Source organism: Lotus japonicus, chromosome 4 (genome assembly GCF_012489685.1).
Source record: "Lotus japonicus ecotype B-129 chromosome 4, LjGifu_v1.2".
NCBI classification, from domain to species: Eukaryota; Viridiplantae; Streptophyta; class Magnoliopsida; order Fabales; family Fabaceae; genus Lotus; species Lotus japonicus.
The window spans coordinates 72,692,651-72,712,061 of NC_080044.1; the positions used below are offsets into that span (position 1 = coordinate 72,692,651).

General features: G+C 34.4%; 3 protein-coding genes across 4 annotated transcripts; 2 read left to right on the plus strand and 1 right to left on the minus strand.

Moving 5' to 3' along the window:
* The first annotated feature begins 972 nt into the window (after window positions 1–972).
* On the plus strand, window positions 973–1,735 carry LOC130711887 (uncharacterized). Its single transcript, XM_057561660.1, has 2 exons — window positions 973–1,234; window positions 1,332–1,735. Exons 1-2 carry the CDS (start codon window positions 1,087–1,089, stop codon window positions 1,460–1,462), a joined length of 279 nt encoding a protein of 92 aa, XP_057417643.1. The 5' UTR covers window positions 973–1,086; the 3' UTR covers window positions 1,463–1,735.
* Window positions 1,736–5,131: 3,396 nt separating this feature from the next.
* Window positions 5,132–14,644, plus strand: LOC130710253 (nucleoside hydrolase 3-like). Its single transcript, XM_057559454.1, has 13 exons — window positions 5,132–5,240; window positions 5,391–5,636; window positions 9,891–10,070; window positions 10,231–10,341; window positions 10,658–10,996; window positions 11,156–11,332; window positions 11,421–11,705; window positions 11,918–12,040; window positions 12,411–12,608; window positions 12,859–13,112; window positions 13,352–13,553; window positions 13,776–14,081; window positions 14,202–14,644. The coding sequence occupies exons 2-13, from the start codon at window positions 5,421–5,423 to the stop codon at window positions 14,490–14,492; spliced, it is 2,682 nt and encodes an 893-aa protein (XP_057415437.1). The 5' UTR covers window positions 5,132–5,240; window positions 5,391–5,420; the 3' UTR covers window positions 14,493–14,644.
* Window positions 14,645–16,267: 1,623 nt separating this feature from the next.
* Window positions 16,268–19,035, minus strand: LOC130710254 (probable prolyl 4-hydroxylase 4). Of its 2 annotated transcripts, XM_057559457.1 has the most exons (8): window positions 18,808–19,035; window positions 18,650–18,707; window positions 18,451–18,555; window positions 18,305–18,362; window positions 17,405–17,580; window positions 16,869–16,938; window positions 16,416–16,744; window positions 16,268–16,319 (listed from the first exon to the last, which is right to left on the minus strand). In XM_057559457.1, the coding sequence occupies exons 1-7, from the start codon at window positions 18,936–18,938 to the stop codon at window positions 16,449–16,451; spliced, it is 894 nt and encodes a 297-aa protein (XP_057415440.1). In that variant the 5' UTR covers window positions 18,939–19,035; the 3' UTR covers window positions 16,268–16,319; window positions 16,416–16,448. The 2 variants fall into 2 exon arrangements, with proteins under 2 accessions (XP_057415440.1, XP_057415438.1); XM_057559455.1 differs by having other exon boundaries at window positions 16,268–16,744; window positions 18,808–19,034.
* Window positions 19,036–19,411: the final 376 nt, after the last annotated feature.

Below are 19,411 nucleotides of genomic sequence, written 5' to 3' on the forward strand. Positions count from 1 at the left end.
AAAATCCAACGTAAAAGCAGAGGAACTCGACAAACCAGAAGCAGAGGAACTCACAGAGCTAGAAACATGGAGTCGTCAATAGAGGAAAGCAGAAGAAAAACGATGATGGTTCAGGCCGTTTCAAGTTATGAAAAGCAGAACCCTAAGTCCCTAACCTTGTAACTCTCAAAACGACGTCGTTTGGGTTAAAAGCAAAGGAATTTTTTTCTTGTTCTAAACTCGTTGAACTCGTTTTGAACTCGCGATTTTACCCGATTTTAACGAGTTCACCCCGAGTTCACCCGGTTTTACCCTAAAACGAGTTTACACCCGTTTTAACTCGATTTCACCACCTGAACATGTAAAATCGTACGAGTTTACGATTTAAAACTCGATTTTGATAACCATGCAACCATCAACACAATTTAACAGTCGTGAATTATATTTTATTTAAAAAAATTAAGTAGACCTTCATTGGGTTACAATGCAATTATGAAGAATGTCCATGGATTATGGATCTCTGATGTCGCCTCTAGTTTTGGAGGAGGTAATGTGTTTCTTGCTGAGGTCCTAGCCGTAGAGCTGGGTTTGCGACATGCTTGGGTTCAAGGGTCCAGAGAGATCGTTTGTTAGTCTGATTGCAACAACCAACAGGTGCTTCAGGTTTGATGTTTCGACTTTCTGGGCCAGAGCAACGGTGCTTGAGTTGGACTACCATGTTGACAGACGCCATATTCTCAAACAGAAAAACAATGTTGAGGCTTCTCGGCTATGTCAGCCTCGTCGTGTTTGGGTAGACTCTCCGTCATCTATTACGATGCTTCTTTGCTATGATGTGTTAGGCTAGTCTCTTTTTTTGTTTAGCTTTCCTCGTGTAAAAAGAACAATTTAAGTAATACTAAAATTCAAAAAATTGACGAAAAAAAAGACAAAAATTCTAGAATCTTTTTATTGTTTAAAAGATAAAACGATGAGGAATATAAGCAGAAAAACCAAATTATTAGATAGAGTGATAGAAAGGTTTTGTTTCTTCTTCTTCTTCCCCTTTCTGTTAAAAGCAGAGAGAATAGAGAAGAAGGTGAGTTGAAGAAGAAGAATAAAAATCAAATGGCTTCACCAACATCAAGGATCGCGTTCCGTATTGTGATGGTGTCACTATTGCTTCTCGTTCTCTTCTACATTGGTCGCCCTCTCTATTGGAAAATCTCCGCCACCGTCCACGATATCCGCAACAACAAGCAAACCGTCAGACAAGGTTCGTTCAATCTCCACTCTCTCTCTGTAAAGTTGGAACCTTTCTCCCTTCAATTTCTAATTTCGAAGTTACCCATTTCCTCTTTCGGTCTCTACAGGTCTCTCCCAGATCGTTTTGGAAGCTCAGAAATCGGTGGGTTGGTATCACGATGAGTCTGATTCTGGGGTTCGTGCTAAGAGCCGAAAGCTTCTTCTTCATAACGCTTTTTCATCGGTTTTTGTTGGTTAGATGTTGTTATATGATCGGGGTGTTCTTTGTTCTTTGTTCTATTTCATGATTCTGTGATTTGCATATGTAGTTTTTGTCCTTTAGGACAAAGTAACAATTAGGTTAAAGGATCTTATGTTATTGACTTACAAAATGATCATAGCATTCTAGGTTTGGGAGTGTTTCTATTCTTGTCTATTTTTCTTGTGTTATATAGAAATACTTGTATTTTCTCAGTTGATACTCTATGAAGCAACAGACAGTTGATTATAATTTTATGCAACTTAAGAGTGACATTGAATGTGGGCTTTGTAATGAATCAGTGCAAAAGTGAATTTTGTCAGTTCTGTCATTGCACAGCTTGTATTCTCTTTGACTGTTCAGTTCAGTGTTCATCAAATTGACATCAGTTATTCACTGTCATTGATTTATTAGCTTCATGTGCGTTATGTATGCTCTTGAAGTATCGAAGAGCTGTTAGTTGAACCTAGGAGTTTAAATGTTAGGTGGAGGGTTGAACTTTTATAGTTGTTAGAGTTAGTAATGAGTCGTAGATCGAGACTTGTGATAATTTGAGAAGGGAAAGGTTGATACTCCTAATAGGAATAGGACTAAGATGGAAAGAAAATGTGTCCATGTCATAGAACAGTTATATATGTTTCTTTCTGTTTATGAGTTGGATTATCAGAGAGTTTTAGAAATAGTATATTCTTCCATTTTTGGTTTCTTCAGCTTCAGATCCCTGAAATTTTCCTATTAAGTATAGGGACCTTTCGTTAAGTGATGAGCGGTATGTCCAGCAAGTTAAGAGTTTTATTAATTGAGCAGTTTGATAGACGGGTCTAATAAATGTGAAAATTGTAGTTGCTCAAACCATAGTTTCTATGTTAATGGAGATCTGAGCTTCTGTCAGATATCACTGCATTTCTGGTTGTGGTGGCAAAGGGATATGTTTAAGCATCCAGTAAATTGGTTTGTGTTTTGGTCTTATGGCATTCCCCAGCCAATCAAATTCTTATCTTGTTTAGCATTCTGCTATGAACTTGTGAATGGTAGGTAGAGCTCATATGGCTTAAGAATGTCATCGGCTCATCGCAATTTGCAAGGGAGGGAAGATTCCATTCCTTATATTGTGTTGTGTAGTTGAAATAAACCAGGTTGCCTATATCCCTTCGAAGGAAACATTAGCTGACAATGACAATAGCTGAGTACTGATTGCTAAAGTTGCTGCAATTATATTATGTTACTTGAATAGTATCAATTGAATAACTTTTCAAACCTTGGTTCTATCCCACAAAGTAGACTCTCTTGTTGACGAACCATGCTTTGCTGTGTCGGTCTAGATGTGATAGGAGAGTGCTTGTTCAACCTTCAAGGATTGGAATAGATATTAATGATAGATTGCTCAACTTCCATGCTACCACAGAAGATATGAGCATGGAATTTGGCAGGTTACTATTTTTAGATGCAAACTGCCAATGTTCACATGTATATTTAAATTTTCGTTGAACTCAACTCCGATCCACGTTTGAATCAACATGTTAAAATCTTGTTTTTTTGTTGATGTGTTGTGATGTGTGTTCTTCCCGTTTGTGTGGCAAATTCTTTGATTCTTCACCTTTATGATTAAGGTAGGGATGGTAATAGTAAGAATAATAAAAGAAAACATTATTTAATATCAAGGGCTTTAAGTTCAAGCCTGCTTTATTTTTTTTTAATGTTAATTAGATAATTTTCAGTTGAAGTCTGACCTCACACATTGCAACTCCGGAGGAGGTAGATGAGTTGTTTAAATTGGAGCGGCGAAATTAATTCTTTTTTTGGTACAAAGAGAAAAGAAAAACTAAAGATCAGCTCCTAAGCGTCAACAATCCAACATAATCTGAGAACAGAGAAAAAACTATCTGGTAGATATTGGGAGTTTATGGTCTTTTGTATTGTTTTTAGAGTTGTTTACTTCATGCAATCAGTTGGATGTATCAGCTTGAGTGAGCAAATTTGTGCTTAAGTTTCTTATTTATATGCATCATTGTATCGTTTTTTGAGATTTTATCCTCACGTGATGTAAGTGTCATAAGTCATTTCTTTCGACGTTTAATTTAAGCATCTTTAACAAAGAAAAAGGTTGAAGCCGGCTTTTGATAGAAAACATTATTTGCACTCCCTTAAATAATTTCATAGTAACACATCATGTCAATGAATTATTTTGCAACATTATTTTGTTTTTGGTCAACGAATGAATTGCAAGCGACTGTGTGGATTCAGAAATTTAGCGTTGTGGGCTTTTGCCCTCCAAATTATCAACAAAAAAAAATAGTGTTGCCACTCGGCCCAGTTTCATTTCATTTTCCGTTCATTATTTGGACCTAGAAACTATAACAATCAAAGAGGAAAATAAGAAACCACAAGGGATGACACAAGTGGTGAATGTGGATTTCCTTAAAGGGTTTCGTCTAGGCTTCTGCCCCGGGTTCGATCTCCTCTGAGCTAAAAAATAATACCTTTGTAGCCAGGGACATCACTACCGTATCCCGAACCATATTAGTCATGTGGGGCCCCTTTTCCCCGTTGAGACCGGTGGCCAAAGGAAAAGAGGAAAATAAGATAGAAAATGAGACATAATGAAGTTTGATTTAATTTTTTTAAAAATGAATTCATCCATTAAGCAAAACCAAGAGACATTGAACTCATTACATCGATGCTGGAGTAAAGAGGCCGGTCGCGGAAGGACTTCATCAATCCAAATAGAGTCACTACAAGAAAAAGAAAAACGAGCCAAATAATCCACCATTGATAAAAAAGAAATAAACATATCGATAATCTTTAATATCAATATCAATATTAAGAATAATAAATCATTTTAAAAAGTTCTTATTGTAAATGTAATATAAAAGAATGTTATGTAAGGGAGTTTATAAATTTTTCCAAAAAATGTTACATTTTTACAAAGTAATTTTAGAGTAAACTAAATATTTAGAATAATCGCATATTAGAAGTGAATATATATATATATATAGATATATATATGGAGCATAAATAAATAAGAAATTATAACATGTTTAAGATATTGTCAAACATGTTTAAAATATTTTTCTCCAGGTAAAATTTGAATAAGAAATTCGGTTTCAAAAAAAAGGAATTCATTTTTTTAGAATCTAGTAAATAAATTATTTATAACAAAATACTCCTATATTCTTAATTTATACATTAAGTAAATTCAAAAATTTTAAACTATGTTTTCCAAACGTTCTCTTTATTTCTTTATTCATTTAATATTGGAAATATTTATAAGAGGGTTGATATGATCCTCGAATGATAGCTCAAGTGATAAGAGTTATGGAAGTAAGAGTTGAGTGTGATGAAGGGTGAAAGGTTCAATGTTCGAACCCTGAGAATGAATAATTTACTAACATTACTAACAACTAACATTTAACTATATAAAAAAAAAAGGGATGGTAGTACTGTAGAGTGTAGAGCATAAATCATTACTCGATCTAATCCATTATCCACATGTTAAAAAGAATGATAGGAGATAGAATAGAAGAGGAGGACCACGCTTTATGGTTTTGGGGAATGGCGATTTTTTTTTTTGTCAAATAAAAATTATTATTTAAGTGCTTGTGTGTGCATCTCGTGTTGGTTGATTAGTCAAAATCGGAAGAGCTATATTAGCAATAGCATATATAACAGTTAGATCTTCACGCTTTGCTAAAAGCATTGCTAATGGAGTGAACGTTCCAAGTTCCCATTGGTTTTAATTAATCTCTGTGTCCTTTTCCTCTCTTCTGCCCGGTCTAAAGTAAGGAAGGTCTTCATATATATATCCGCATGTGCTTATATATATACATATTTTTCTAGCCGGTGTCGGCTACATGAATGAAACTGAGCAGCTAGTTATATATATTAAGAAGCTGCTGCAGATTCAATTATAATTAACATTGAATTGCAGTGGTTATTTGAGCTCAAACATTCTTTCAAGATGATACAACACAGCTGTGTTTCTACTTTGAGGAGGTGCTGGGTTTCTCTAGTACTAGTGTTGTTGATTGTAGCAGCAACTAATCTTGGAGGTGCTGCTGTGGTGGATGAGGCCAAGCTTCCTCGTCGGATTCTGATGGACACAGATGTTGATACAGATGATTTCTTTGCTCTGCTCTACCTTTTGAAGCTCAACAGATCTCAGTTTCAATTGGAGGTGAGTAACTACTGACACAACCAAATCAATGCTTGCTAGTTTCCTCTTTTCTCCTCTTATTTGTTGGCTTATGCTGAAACTGAGAGAAAACAAAGAAAAAATCGGCAAAGAGAAAACACTCCAATTACAGCATAGTGCGTCTGTGACATACTGAGAAGATAAACATAAGTTCATAAGTTCATCCTTAGATATGATGAGCATCATAAAATCGATTATCCACCAATTGAAATTTTACTAAACACACTTAGAAACTTTAAAGTTAAATCCATAACTTTAGTAAATTATACAACCCAAACTGACTACACTATTTATTTATATGTCTATATGTAATTACTCCATGCTTGTTATTAATCATTTATGTACGGTCTATTTAATTGTTGAAGGTGAGATAGGCAATGACAAAATATAAATTAAATACTCTCTCCATTATTTTTTATCTGTACACTTTAGGTGATGACACTTAGATTAATAGTATAATTAATTTTTTTAAATGTTAGAAAAGTTGAGCATGTTTTTACTATTATATCCTTTAAACTGTGTTTTATCTCTTCTTATTTATTGTTTTAATAAGGGTATTAGTTGTAAAAACATAATTTAATGTTTTCTTAAAATGTTAAATTGACAGTTAAATAAAAACAAATTATTTTTTGTGGATAGATAAATAGAAACGAAGTGACTAGTTTACCTCCAAAGAGTTTGATCTTCCACATTTCCATTTTATTGGATTGCACATTGAAAAGAGTGAGATAAGATCTAGTTGACCCACAACAAAAGGGAAATACAGAGATATAGACAATTAGTTATGGGTCCCACAACATTTATGACTTGATCAATTGGAGGGAGTTGTGTCTTTTTTGTCGAGTTGTCTCAATCATCCTTGTTTAGATGATTTAATAATATTTAATATATGTTTTATTTTGTTTTAACTCATGAATCATGATAGTACTCAGTTCATATTTATATTTTAATTGTCCACATTTTGTTTCTATTTAACTGTTTATTTATAATTTTAAGATAACACTATGTTTCATTTAATTTTACCTTAAATGGATTTCTATGCCTTAAACCCTAAACCCTAGTATTTCATACTTAGAGTGAAAATATTTATAAAAGCAATATTTTAATTTTAATTTTATATTAAACTAAATCAGAAAAGGAGTGCTTAAGTTAATTCTTTTTATCTCTTTTATTAATATTTATCTCATATCAAACAACTTAAATAATTAATTTACTTTTTTCATCAAATTTTCTCTACCAAGTAAAGTTTCTCTCTTGCTCTTTTCTCATTTTGTCATAAACCAAACATAATGCTACTTCCTACCCCAAATTGTTGTTTTTCTAGTATATATTTGATACTTTTATGCGGATTAATTCAGGGTCGGCCCAACATCAAATGAGGCATAAATCGATTTTTAAAGTGATAATTTTTTATCTAAAAAATAGTATTTCTTTTTTAAAATTGGGGGTCTTTTTTACTTATTAATTTTAATTTTGGGGGTCTTTTGTACTTACTTAAAAAAAATTGAGGCCTTTTTTACTTAGTAATTTTTTTTTAATTTTTTAATACCTAAAACTCTTGCTTGAGTAGCGTTACCCTTGGGCAGCCCTGGATTAATTTGAGTTTGGTTACTTTAGAAACTAAAATCAATTAATAAGTGAACACAACTACACATAGGGATGGCAATGGGGCAAAAAAAAAACCCGAACCCGCGGGTACCCGCGGATAAAAATCCGTCACGGGTATAATAACCCGCGGGTTCGGGTACCCACGGGTTTGAAAAACGGATATTTTAAATATCCGTCCGAAAACGGGGTGGGGCGGATATCCGCGTACCCTATCCGTGGGTACCCGTTAGAGTAAAATTACATAAATGCCCTTACTATTTACTTAAGCCCAAATTAAAATTTTAGGGTTTCATTCTTCTCCATTCAAAGTCAATATTCTATAATTATTTTTTAGTAAAATATAAGCAAAGTTTGGTGTATAATGGTGGTAATTAAGTTTCGATTTGAGAAGAATATTTATAATCTTGAATTGTTTTAATGAACTTGATATTTCAAACTAATTGAAATTAATTCATATTTATTTGCTTCATCCGCTCAATTAATGTTCAATTATATGGGTGTTATTTAAGATCTGAAATCAATTTAAATTTCCAACAAAAAAAAGTTAATTTGCAGTAATTTAGGAAAATAAAAAATTGTAAACGGGTACCCGTTTGGCGCTTAACGGGTACCCGCGGGTATCCAAACCCGTTTAAGGCCCGTAAACGGGTACCCGTTTGACGCTTAACGGGTACGGATACTGGTCGACTACCCGCGGGTAGTGTTGCGGGTTCGGGTACGGGTTCGGATACCCGCCCCGTTGCCATCCCTAACTACACAAGCCTTGTGTTTAAAGTTTCCATATTTATCAATAATACTACATGCGAATATAGAATACATACTTGAATTTGGGTCCTTCTCTTCTCTGCAAGTGTTCCCTCGAGCACTATGCAGCAAAATCTCACCCCTTAAGTTTCATTTGATTTTATCTTAAATGTAATCTAGGAGTATATATCTATTTACTTGTATCAAAGAATATTCAATCCGTCAAAAAATAATAAAATATTCAACATATATAGGCTGGAATGAATCGAAAAGACGAAAACAGCCCAAGTTGGCAAGTTCAAACATTGAAAACCCCATGCCGTGTGGAACCGAAACATGTTACTACCATATATAGTAATATAGATGATGATGATGGTCCCCTAGAGTTGAAATGTGTATACCCGACATTGGCAGAAGCTGAGGATCTTATTAGACCATTTACAATGGTTTGTAAAAAAAAAAACACTATTTTTTCTCATCCCAACACTTCACATCATCTTCTCTCTAATTTAACACTCATTCAACTTTTACCCACTCCAATGGTTTTTCGTTCAACACCAACACCCTACCCCACCACTTTTTTATTTCATATTTTTATTTAATTTTATATTTTTATTTTTATGATTTACATAAAATTACAATTATCGATTTAAATTAAATTAAAACAATAAACACTTAACAATTTATATATTTTTTTTAAATATAGACAATAATTTATTTTATTTCCTTAACTTATTTTATTTTTTGTTGGGATCCATTTCAAAACAAAGGCTAATAGAAAGATAATAAAAATAGTGAAAAATTTGGTTTTTTTTCCGTGTCCAAATCAAACGAACCAAATCTCTATTTATAGAGGAAAAAAAAATCATGAATTTTGGTTAAAAAAAAATTTCCAGAAATTTTTTTTTACAATGAAATAATTGAGTTCAAAAGACTAAGATGATAAAAATCCGGACAACGAACCAGAACACGCCACGTGGCACCCTTACCCCCTCTCAACATTATTGAGAACTCTCAACACTTCTCTCCTCACCTCATCTTCAACAAACCTCAACCAACCACTACACACCCTCAACAAAATTCAACCCCTATCTCAACAAACCATTGTATTTGGGTCTTATATATCTTCATTTTTTTTGGGCTTATACCCCCAATATTATATATATATATATATATATATATTCATTTTTATAAACAGTAATGATCCCTACATTTTGAATTTTGATAAAAAAAATCAAATAAAATATGTAATTTTTTTTGGGGGTCATGTAGAAATAAAAAAAATGTTAATAAGGTAAAGAGGAGAAAAAGTAACAGATAAAAGATTATGTAAATAAAAAAGAAAATTACTTGAGAGTAAACTTATTAATTTATGTTAATAAATACTTACATAGGTATAAATTATATTGATTTATTGTTAAGTTAACTAGTCCCCAAATGATAGTTCATATGGTAAGAGCTGTGGGACATATAAGTTGGGGAGAGGAAGGTCCAGAGATAAATCCTTGGAGGGTGTAATTATCTTTCCGATGTAAAAAAAATTAATAAATAAAAAGAGATTATAGAAATTTTGTTATCATTAATTAAAGTTACTTGAGATATTCCAAGATAAAAGTTATAAAATTTCAATTGCTATGGAAAAAATACAAACATATATCAAATGTACAATTGGTCCTTTTTTTAAAATAAACTAGTCTCAAGATAATATATGAAAAATGATTATAAATATATGATATAACTTTACTCGTGTATATTATACTGTTTAGAATGTATTAGATGATGGTCAACACTTTCCCGAATTTGTTTAATGAGTCCTAGTTAGTAATACACTACAAAAAAATTAACTTTGTAGTTTATAAGTTAAGCCTCTTAATTAACTTTCAGGGAATCACGATCAATGCAAATAGTTGGTTAGATGCTGGACATGCTGTGAATCAAATTTATGACATACTTTATATGATGGGGCGAGATGATATTGCAGTTGGAGTTGGAGGTGAAGGTGGAATACTACCAAATGGTACCATACTCCCTAATGTTGGTGGATATCTTCCAATCATAGAACAGGTTTTATTTCTTTCTATATATATATCGTTGTTTGGTAAACATTAAAGTTTAAGACAATAATAACAAATGCAAATGAAAAGGAAAAAAATATGTATGTATATCTATCTTAATTCTTAACTATATTCATTCAAGCTAAAATGTATCTGATATTGAACTATAGGGAATTACCACTGTTGGGGGTTGCAGATACAGAAGGGCCATTCCTTTGGGTCTTGGAGGGCGATTAGATATTGATGCAAACTTTGGTATCAGAAAGGCTTTCCTACCGCAGGTAAAAGCATGTTTGGATTAGCTTTGTTTTTCTGGGAATTAGCATCCAGAAGCTTCTTACATGAGTTTCTCTCAAGAACTAATTTTGACTTTAGAATAAATTGTAAGAGATTTTCCGAACATGTACTAGAATGGGCATCTAATGTGTGTTTCCATGTTATAAGTGTTTTATGAGGCAATTTTAAAAGTGCACCCTTTATGATCTTTAATTTTGGGGAATAAAAACCAGTCTTCAGTTAAATCATTTACTTCAATTGAACATATAGCCTAATTAATTACTGATACTCATTTTCTTGGTAATCTTTTCATGATATCAGGGCAAAAGGAAATACACTCCATTAAAACAACCAACTTCTCAGGAAGTGCTGATTGAAAAAATATCTGAAGGTCCCATAACCCTGTTAGTGACTGGAGTACACACAAACATTGCAATTTTCCTAATGAATAACCCACACCTAAAGAAAAATGTGGAGCACATTTACATCATGGGTGGTGGTGTAAGGTCGAGCAACCCAACTGGTTGCTGCCCCAAAAATGCTTCATCTTCCTCCTGTGTGCCTCGACAGTGCGGTGACCGCGGCAACATGTTTACTGATTATAATACTAACCCTTATGCAGAGTTCAACATGTTCGGTGACCCTTTTGCAGCATACCAGGTCAGACATTTTGATATACAAAACATTAATGTCTTCACCAACAATTTTTTGACATAGTTGGTTCATGACAACATATCACGTTGTGTGCCTGTGTGTGAAACTTAAATATGTGGGTAGTAATTATACTCGTAACGAAAAAAGGTAAATATTGTTTTTCAGGTGATTCACTCTGGAATTCCCATCACCCTTGTTCCTCTTGATGCAACAAACACAATCCCCATCAATGAAGAATTCTTTGATGTATTTGAAAAGACTCAAGAAACTTATGAGGCACAATATATATTCAAGTCATTGAAAATGGCTCGTGATACATGGTTTGACGACCAATTCTATTCGGTAACTTTGTAGTTAATATGTACATGCCTATTGTTTTACGAATAGGAAGGAGCTGATATTAATAATGAATCATTGTTGCACTATGCAGAGTTATTTTATGTGGGACTCTTTTGCAGCTGGTATAGCTGTTTCAACTATGAGTAAATCCAATAACCCTGAAGGAGAAAATGAATTTGCTGAAATGGAATATATAAACATAACTGTTGTTACTTCAAACAAGCCTTATGGGATATCTGATGGCTCTAATCCACTCTTTGATGGCCTAAAAGTTCCTAAGTTCAATTTAGAGAAAGGTGGGGTGCATAGTGGTCATATTCAACAAGGACTTAGAGATCCACTTTGCTTTGTCAAGAATGGGAGAGGAAGATGCCAGGTAGTTGCTTTCCCTTTTAGGTTGCAACTTCAATAGCATGTTTGGTTCCACGATGAAATGCTTTGGAATCAATACTCATCAAAAGCTACAAGTCTTAGCTTTTGAGTAAATATGTCTTGAATTATGTGTAAATCATGAAACTAAACATGCACTAATATATCACTTTTGCAGACATATTGTTAATGTGTTATGTGTTGCAACATGTTCTATAGGATGGTTATACATCAGAGGCACATGGTCCTGACTCAGTGAGGGTACTTGTTGCCACAAAAGCAAAGCCTAACCGGGATGTTAGGAGCTCCCTTGATAGAGAATATTATAAAAGCTTCTTGAATGTATGTTCACTTTTTGATACATTGCTCTCTCTTTATATATATTGCTCTAATTTCTTCAATTATTCATATTAGCATGTTTAGATCAAATTTTCTTTCCTCAAAATCAATTCTGAAATCCAAAAGCATATTTTGGCTCCAAAACTGATTTCATAGGAGTTTCTTCTTAGAATTGGTTTTGGCTTCAAAATCAATTATAAAAGGATTTCCAAACATGTGCATTGTTTTATTTCATTTGTGAGGGAAAATATGGACTTACATGATGAGTCTACAAAGAAATTACAAACAACTGAATTCTCTGTGTTATGGTTGTTATTGGATTCTTAAAATGATAAATGTATGCAAATTTGACTTTTTTTGTTGGTGTTCAAAGGTTCTAAAGCAACCACAACATACTGGGAAGTTCAACTTCACCACACAGTTTCCTTACTACAAAGAAGTAACTTACAAGCCCGATTTTCATAACAAAACACTTGGGAAACCTGTTGTGTTTGACATGGACATGAGTGCAGGAGATTTTTTGGCTCTGTTTTACCTCCTTAAAGTTCCCGTTGAAGTAATCAACCTCAAGGTATTCTGATTTTTCATTTCTAAGTGTTTCTTTGAATTACTTGTTCTCAGTTAAATCAAACATTGAGACCAAGATATGAAAATGTGTTCAAACACTAAGAATTTCTACTCTTAATTTGATCACCTAAGTTAATTGTACATACCTGGTACTTACAAGCCTAAGTTTTATTATGTTGAGTTCTTTGTTATTAAACAACAAATTATTGAGAAGTAACACCTTTAATTTTGGGTTAATGTACCTTACTCTTCAGGCAATCATTGTGAGTCCTACTGGATGGGCAAATGCAGCAACAATAGACATAATCTATGACTTACTGCACATGATGGGCCGTGACGATATCCCAGTTGGTCTCGGAGATGTTTTTGCCGTGAATCAATCGGATCCAATATTTTCAGCTGTTGGAGATTGCAAGTATGTTAGAGCCATTCCCCATGGAAGTGGGGGGTTTCTAGACTCTGACACACTTTATGGTCTTGCTCGCGATCTACCACGCAGCCCAAGAAGGTGCTTTCCTGTTATTTTCATGGCCCAGTTAGTATTTCTCATCAATGTTATGATGCATCCTAAATTATTGAAATCATATTGTCTAATAGCATGTTTGGAAATCCTTCTTTAGTTAGATTTTGGTACAAAATCAATTATGTAAAGAAACTTATGTTAGAAGTTTCTTGGTGACAGAAATGCTTGTAAAAATTTCTAATTTTCCTACTAGGATTTGACTAACACAGTAAGAATTATTTCAGGTATACAGCAGAAAACTCTGTGAAGTTCGGGGCTCCTCGCGATACAGATCACCCGGAACTCAGGCAACCACTAGCTATGGAAGTTTGGGAGTCTGTATTACAAACAACTGAACCAGGATCTAAGATTACAGTATTAACCAATGGACCCTTGACTAATTTGGCAAAGGTTGTATCAGTAGAAAACATAAGATCTAGAATCAAGGTAAGTCAGGGCATATATTTGTTATCATCTATTTGAAACAGTTATTAGCAAGAACAATCCACTTCTATGACAGTGGACTTCAGAGCATAGCTAGAAAAAAGTCAAGTTCTAGACAAAAGGAAAAAATTAATTGAATATTCAGAACAATTTTTTAATTAAACGTTTTAAAATAAAGTTCAGATTGTTATAATTTGAGGAGATAACTGTTCCTAAATGTTGCAGGAGGTTTATGTAGTTGGGGGACACATCAGCCAGAATGCCAATGATAGAGGAAACATCTTTTCAGTTCCTTCCAACCAATATGCAGAATTCAACATGTTCCTAGATCCTTTGGCTGCCAAGACAGTGTTTGAATCTGAAGTTAACATAACATTGATTCCTCTTAGTGCACAGCGCAAAGTAAGTTCATTTTCAACCGCCATAGGTCAGTTACGTACGAAATCAACAACTCCTGAGGCTGTATTTTCCAAGCGTCTGCTGTCAAGCCTATACCATTTGAAGCAAATCCATAACAAGTATCATCATATGGTAAGTACCTAAGTTCCTATCCACAAAATTAAATTCTTTTTTCTAGCCCAATATTATTTCACAGCATAAAAACTTTAGGATCATTTTAACATAAGGTTTCCTTCTTGTTTGCACTTGTAGGACACATTCTTGGGGGAAATTCTAGGTGCAGTAACCTTGGCTGATACTTCAAAACTTGATCCAAGATTTGAGCTCAAGCCTGTTAAAGTCTTAGCTGATGGTGTTGAATCTACTGATGGAAAAATTGCGGTGGAGAAACATGGAAAATTAGTTAGAATTTTAAGTCGAGTGAGTGCCATGGCTTATTATAATTTGCTTGCTGATAAGCTTGGCGATCATAATCAATCAGCTAAGGTTGGAAGCTTTGAAGAACAAACCAGAAAATGGCGTCATTCTCCTGATAAAGTGTAGGCACACTTCTTCATTATTCTCTGCTAGGCAGCAATAATATATCTTTTGTTATATTATACACTACAATTGATAGGGTGATTTTCCTAAGTTTAACCCATACTTTCACATTTGATTTTGGAAATGCCAAAACGACATGGTACCTTTTTCTTTTCTTTTCTCCTAACCCAACTTCAAGAAAACAATGGAGATAGATCGGTCTAAAAAATCATCATCTTGTAGCTGGATTGAAATCGTAACATATTAATTATATGTAATATAACCGTAGATAGTTCATCATCTACTTTCTACAACAATTACTAGCCGTGTATAAATAATAAATTTCTCCTGGAACGCTACTAATTGGTCTTGGCAATGGGGCTCATCACTCGAAAAACTGCCTCAGGATCTTCCTTGGGCTTTGTTTTTTTCTCCATACTCGATCCATTGGACATGATGGGTTGTATATTTTTTTTTTGGCTTAAAAGCAGTTTCTACCCCTGAAGTTTAATGATATTGTGATTGATATCCCTGCTCAATTTTTTCTGCGAAGTGTACCCTGAATGTATCAGAAAGTTGCAAAAGTGCCCTTCCGTCAGCCCTTCCGTTTAAAACTTGACGAAAGTGCTGACGTGGTATTTCTTTTTTATTTTTTTATTAAATTTAAAAACTAAATTTAATTAAAAAATTCAGGGACCAAACCCAGTTCCACAACCACCACCCATCACTCTTCCACAAATATTTTTTGCCTGATTCTCCATCAATCCCCAACCCAAATACAGAAAACAATTTTAAAAACTCAGCAAACAACTAGATCTTGCCACCCCCAACCCACCAAAACACACAACGCAACCCATCGTGCCACTCCCACATCATCAACATTTATCTCTGAAGAAACAGTAAATAGAAGAAGGAAAGGAGAGATCTGTTTGGAAGAAGAAGGAAAAGGAACGCAGAAGAAGCAGAACGAAAAGGAACCCATTAAATTGGGGTTTGCTTTGTGTATGGTGTTCGTAACCCCGACGGGCTCACGCATCTTCCTCGTTTGATTTCACTCCCCAATTTCATTTGATTGCTGTTGTTTCTTTGTTTGATTTTTCACGTGAGAACGAATGGCAAGGGAATTGTAATTAAAGAATTTCAATTTGGGGATAAATTAGTGAAGCTTTGATTGACAATTTAGTTTAGCGTAAGAACTGAGTTTAAGTTTCATCAAAAAATTATTTTAAAACTGAAACTTTACCTTTTTTACTTTGCTATTCTTGTTAATGGTGTTTTTACATTGAAGTATATAGAGTATTGACCCAGTTTGGTGGTCCTGGCTTGACTAGCGAGGAGATGGAGAGAAGAGAGGAAGAGAGAAGAAGAGGAGGTGGTGGTGAATAGGGAGATTGTCCCTGAATTTAGTCCTTGAATTTTTTTAAGTAAATTTAGTTTTTAAATTTTATAAAAAAAATGCCACGTCAGCACTTCCGTCAAGTTTTAAACAGAAGGCTGACAGAAGGGCACTCTTGCAACTTTCTGATACATTCAGGGTACACTCCGCAGAAAAAATTGAGGTTGGGGTATCAATTGCAATATCATCAAACTTCAGGGGTAGAAACTGCTTTTAAGCCTATATTTTTTTCTGCCTCAAGGCTTACGAATCTATCAACCTGAGCGATTAGTGGTTCCTAATATACCGTTGGTTCTACCGTATTAATATGATTTATTATAAATTCTACGCTAATAATAAATTAACTAGTTTTTTCTAGTTGTTTTATAAATAAATACAACAAAAAAGAAAGCTGAATCCCACGTGAACAATTTCCATCACTTTAAGTGTGAGGCTGTGTGGGTATAAGTATAACCCTGTGAAAAGTGAAAAGCTAAGCATCACGATGGAGTGGAATTACTTTACAAACCAGCAAAATGAAAGTTTAAACTCAGTGGCAGAAATAACATTACCAAGAAGAATCTGGAAAACATTTGGTGGAGATTCTAACATGCCTTACAACTCCTTCTACATGATCCAGGAAGGTCTGAAGATCCAACCATATACTCAGGATTGTTAGTGCATTCTCCAAGGGAAGCCCATCTTTGACAGCTTTCGTGCTGATCAGAGCAGTCACCTCCAGCACCGACCGTCTTATCAAATGAATCTACATGAATCCACTTTGTCGCTGACCATTTCTCACCTTCGATTACTGGGCATCCAGCATGAAGACTGTCAGTGTCTGGGGTAGCAGTTGTGTGAAGACTGAAGAACAGAAGTGCATCCCCTCTTCGTGGTTTCACTATGCAATACCGGGTGAGGAGCAAAAAGCAATCATTTAGAATAAGGTGACTGGCAGAAAATGTGACATGAAAGTATAATGCAGAGGAAAACACATAAAAGTAATTACTTATACAGTTTCCCACCTGCTATTCCTTTTTTGGCACACTCAGAAAGATCACTGTTTGTTTCTAAACCTCTGCGACGGGGAGGTTCCTATAAGCAGAATGGAAATTCAGAAGCTATCAAAATTAGTAATGGCCTTATGTGTAATAAAAGGCAGAAACAATCTCCTTCATGAAATTAAAATATTCCTGATCCACGCTTATACTTGGAAAAGACCACAGAAGAGGATCCTGAGAATATCATACGAAGAAAATACTATTTCCTCCGTCACTACAAGAACAAAAATATGAACAGAGTGCATAAGTTTTTATCTGCATCAAAATGTCTGCTCAGTTTCTAAGGCTTTTCCTGTTTAGTGTCATAGAAATAGAGTAATACTTACGATATCAGACAAGAAATTTTGGCACAACGTAAAAGAGAATTATTCATTATGATAGATTGAACTGGCACAAGAAAACTGCACTATAGGAACCCAGCTAAACACCAATTGTTTTCCAATAATACATTTTTGATTCTGTGGAAAGACATGGAAAAATGATTAATTTACTATACAAACCTCTGCAACAGGGAATACGGTTTCACCACCTCTGGTCACATTAGTGAGATACAAGAGGACAGTCGCCATGCGATGTCCACCCCGTACTATATTAACTTTATCAGTGAAGTAATCATAATGCGGGTCATATTTCTGCCCATGCTCATATCTCAATACTTGCATGTCCTCCCCATTTTCTGAAATTCAATCATAAAATATTACAAAGAAAGTGATTAGTGCTTGATTGCTTGATTCTACATATAGGACAGGGAAGTGAAAAGAATGTGAATCATCTTCATCATTTAACTGATCATACAAATACATCTTCATTCTCTTCTCCAATCCCTAGCTTTGCTAGTGACACAACACAACAATATGGTGTATGGAGTTAATTTGAAAAGGGATTCTTAAAATTCAGCTAAGGCCTAACTTTACACAATATGAGTGAGTTTTGCTCTATCATCTATAAAGGCTTGTTTAGTTATATGATATCTCTAGTTAATGTGAAACTTTAACAAGGATACTACTTATTCAGAAATTGAGACTTCAACTTTCTCAATTTCTTTTTGTCAGTTCTCGCCCGCTCATTAAATATTGCTCGCTTGTCATTCAGGTAAGCAACTGAACATAGTCATGACTCATGAATACTTGATTATTAATCGACTTCCATTTAAGCCATGGGATTTCCTTCCACGCTTTGAGGATTTAAAATCAAACATTCCTGGTTCCCCACTCATTTACATGAAAATCAGACATCAAAGAACTAGAAAAGCTAACAAGTTATAGTGATAGACTGATAGCGAAGCACAATTATAATTACAGTCGACCCGTCGACCACAAGCAAATAACAGTACAACAAATCAAACGTTGAGCATTGTCGAAACAATAGCATAGCATGTAGATTTCCATGATGTTCAGTACCTTTTGGAAGGAATGTCCATGCTGAAATCTTGTCCTCAATACCAGCAACAATAGGATCCTACATATTAAGAAAGCAATAAAAATTTTCAAAAATAAATAAATCATAAAAGATGAAATCCATCAAGTAATCAGAGGCAGCAGCAAACCTTTTTCTTGGAAATGAACATTCCAGAGCTAGTTCGAACTTCACTCAACTTGCTATCACCAGAGAGATTATCAGCAACCGCAGATCTCTTCAATTCCGATTTCGCCTAAATCAAACAATCAACAGTAACTTGAGAAAACAGTGAAATCGATAGAGATGTATGTGTATGAGTGTATCTATCTATCTATCTATCTACTCACTAAGGAGATCAAGTGATCGCATTCCAAGCCAGTAAGGAAACCTTCATAAACGAAAGCTCTGCAAACAACATGGATTTGAGTTCTGTAAGCTTAATTGCAAGATTTAGAAACTGAAATCGATGCAAATTGCAAACAGAGAAAGAGCGAGCAGAAGAGACCTTGGCTTCCATGAAACCTGTTTGACCTTTGAAGGGTTGATGATGGAACTTGCGGAACCTGCGTAGGAGCTGGAAACTTCGTTCCAATGGAAGATCAGGGGCAGGAATAGCAGAAACCAGAGGCTGCTCATAATTCTCGATTCACGATTTTCCCGGAAAATTCTCTCTCTTCTTTCCCTGATTTTCTCTCCTTCAAAATTCCACCAAGCGGGAGGGGGTAGTTTTTGTGTGGGACCATTGACTAAACCTCGACTTTAATAAATGTTTTTATTTTTTACCATGTCGAATTTTTGCAAAAAAATAATAATTATATGATGTTGAGACTTTGAGAGATGAGAGCAATAACCGTCTCAATCCTCTTCTAATAGTGTGTTTGGATCGTTGATGGACACACAATTTAAAGCACGATAATCATAGAAGTCATATATGCAACATATTTGGTTTTGCGTTCGTAGAAGTTAAAACAATTTTACTATTAAGGAAAATAACTTCTTTTTATCGTAAGATCTTCCACTTCAAAATTAAACACGTTCTAGTATGTTAGATAGGAGAAACAATGTAAGCGAAATGTTTATATGTAAAGATCTAAGATGAAATGTGATTT

Excerpts from the sequence above, each read along its gene's own strand:
- LOC130710253 (XM_057559454.1), top strand. The coding sequence starts at position 5,421 with ATGATACAACACAGCTGTGTTTCTACTTTGAGGAGGTGCTGGGTTTCT. Across the intron at positions 11,333-11,420 it reads TTGACGACCAATTCTATTCG|AGTTATTTTATGTGGGACTC; the intron begins GTAACTTTGTAG and ends TGCACTATGCAG. Across the intron at positions 12,041-12,410 it reads ATTATAAAAGCTTCTTGAAT|GTTCTAAAGCAACCACAACA; the intron begins GTATGTTCACTT and ends TGGTGTTCAAAG.
- LOC130710254 (XM_057559457.1), bottom strand. The coding sequence starts at position 18,938 with ATGAGCAGCCTCTGGTTTCTGCTATTCCTGCCCCTGATCTTCCATTGG. Across the intron at positions 18,708-18,807 it reads CAGGTTTCATGGAAGCCAAG|AGCTTTCGTTTATGAAGGTT; the intron begins GTCTCTTCTGCT and ends TGTTGTTTGCAG. Across the intron at positions 16,745-16,868 it reads TGCCAAAAAAGGAATAGCAG|TGAAACCACGAAGAGGGGAT; the intron begins GTGGGAAACTGT and ends GGTATTGCATAG.
- LOC130711887 (XM_057561660.1), top strand. The coding sequence starts at position 1,087 with ATGGCTTCACCAACATCAAGGATCGCGTTCCGTATTGTGATGGTGTCA. Across the intron at positions 1,235-1,331 it reads CAAGCAAACCGTCAGACAAG|GTCTCTCCCAGATCGTTTTG; the intron begins GTTCGTTCAATC and ends CGGTCTCTACAG.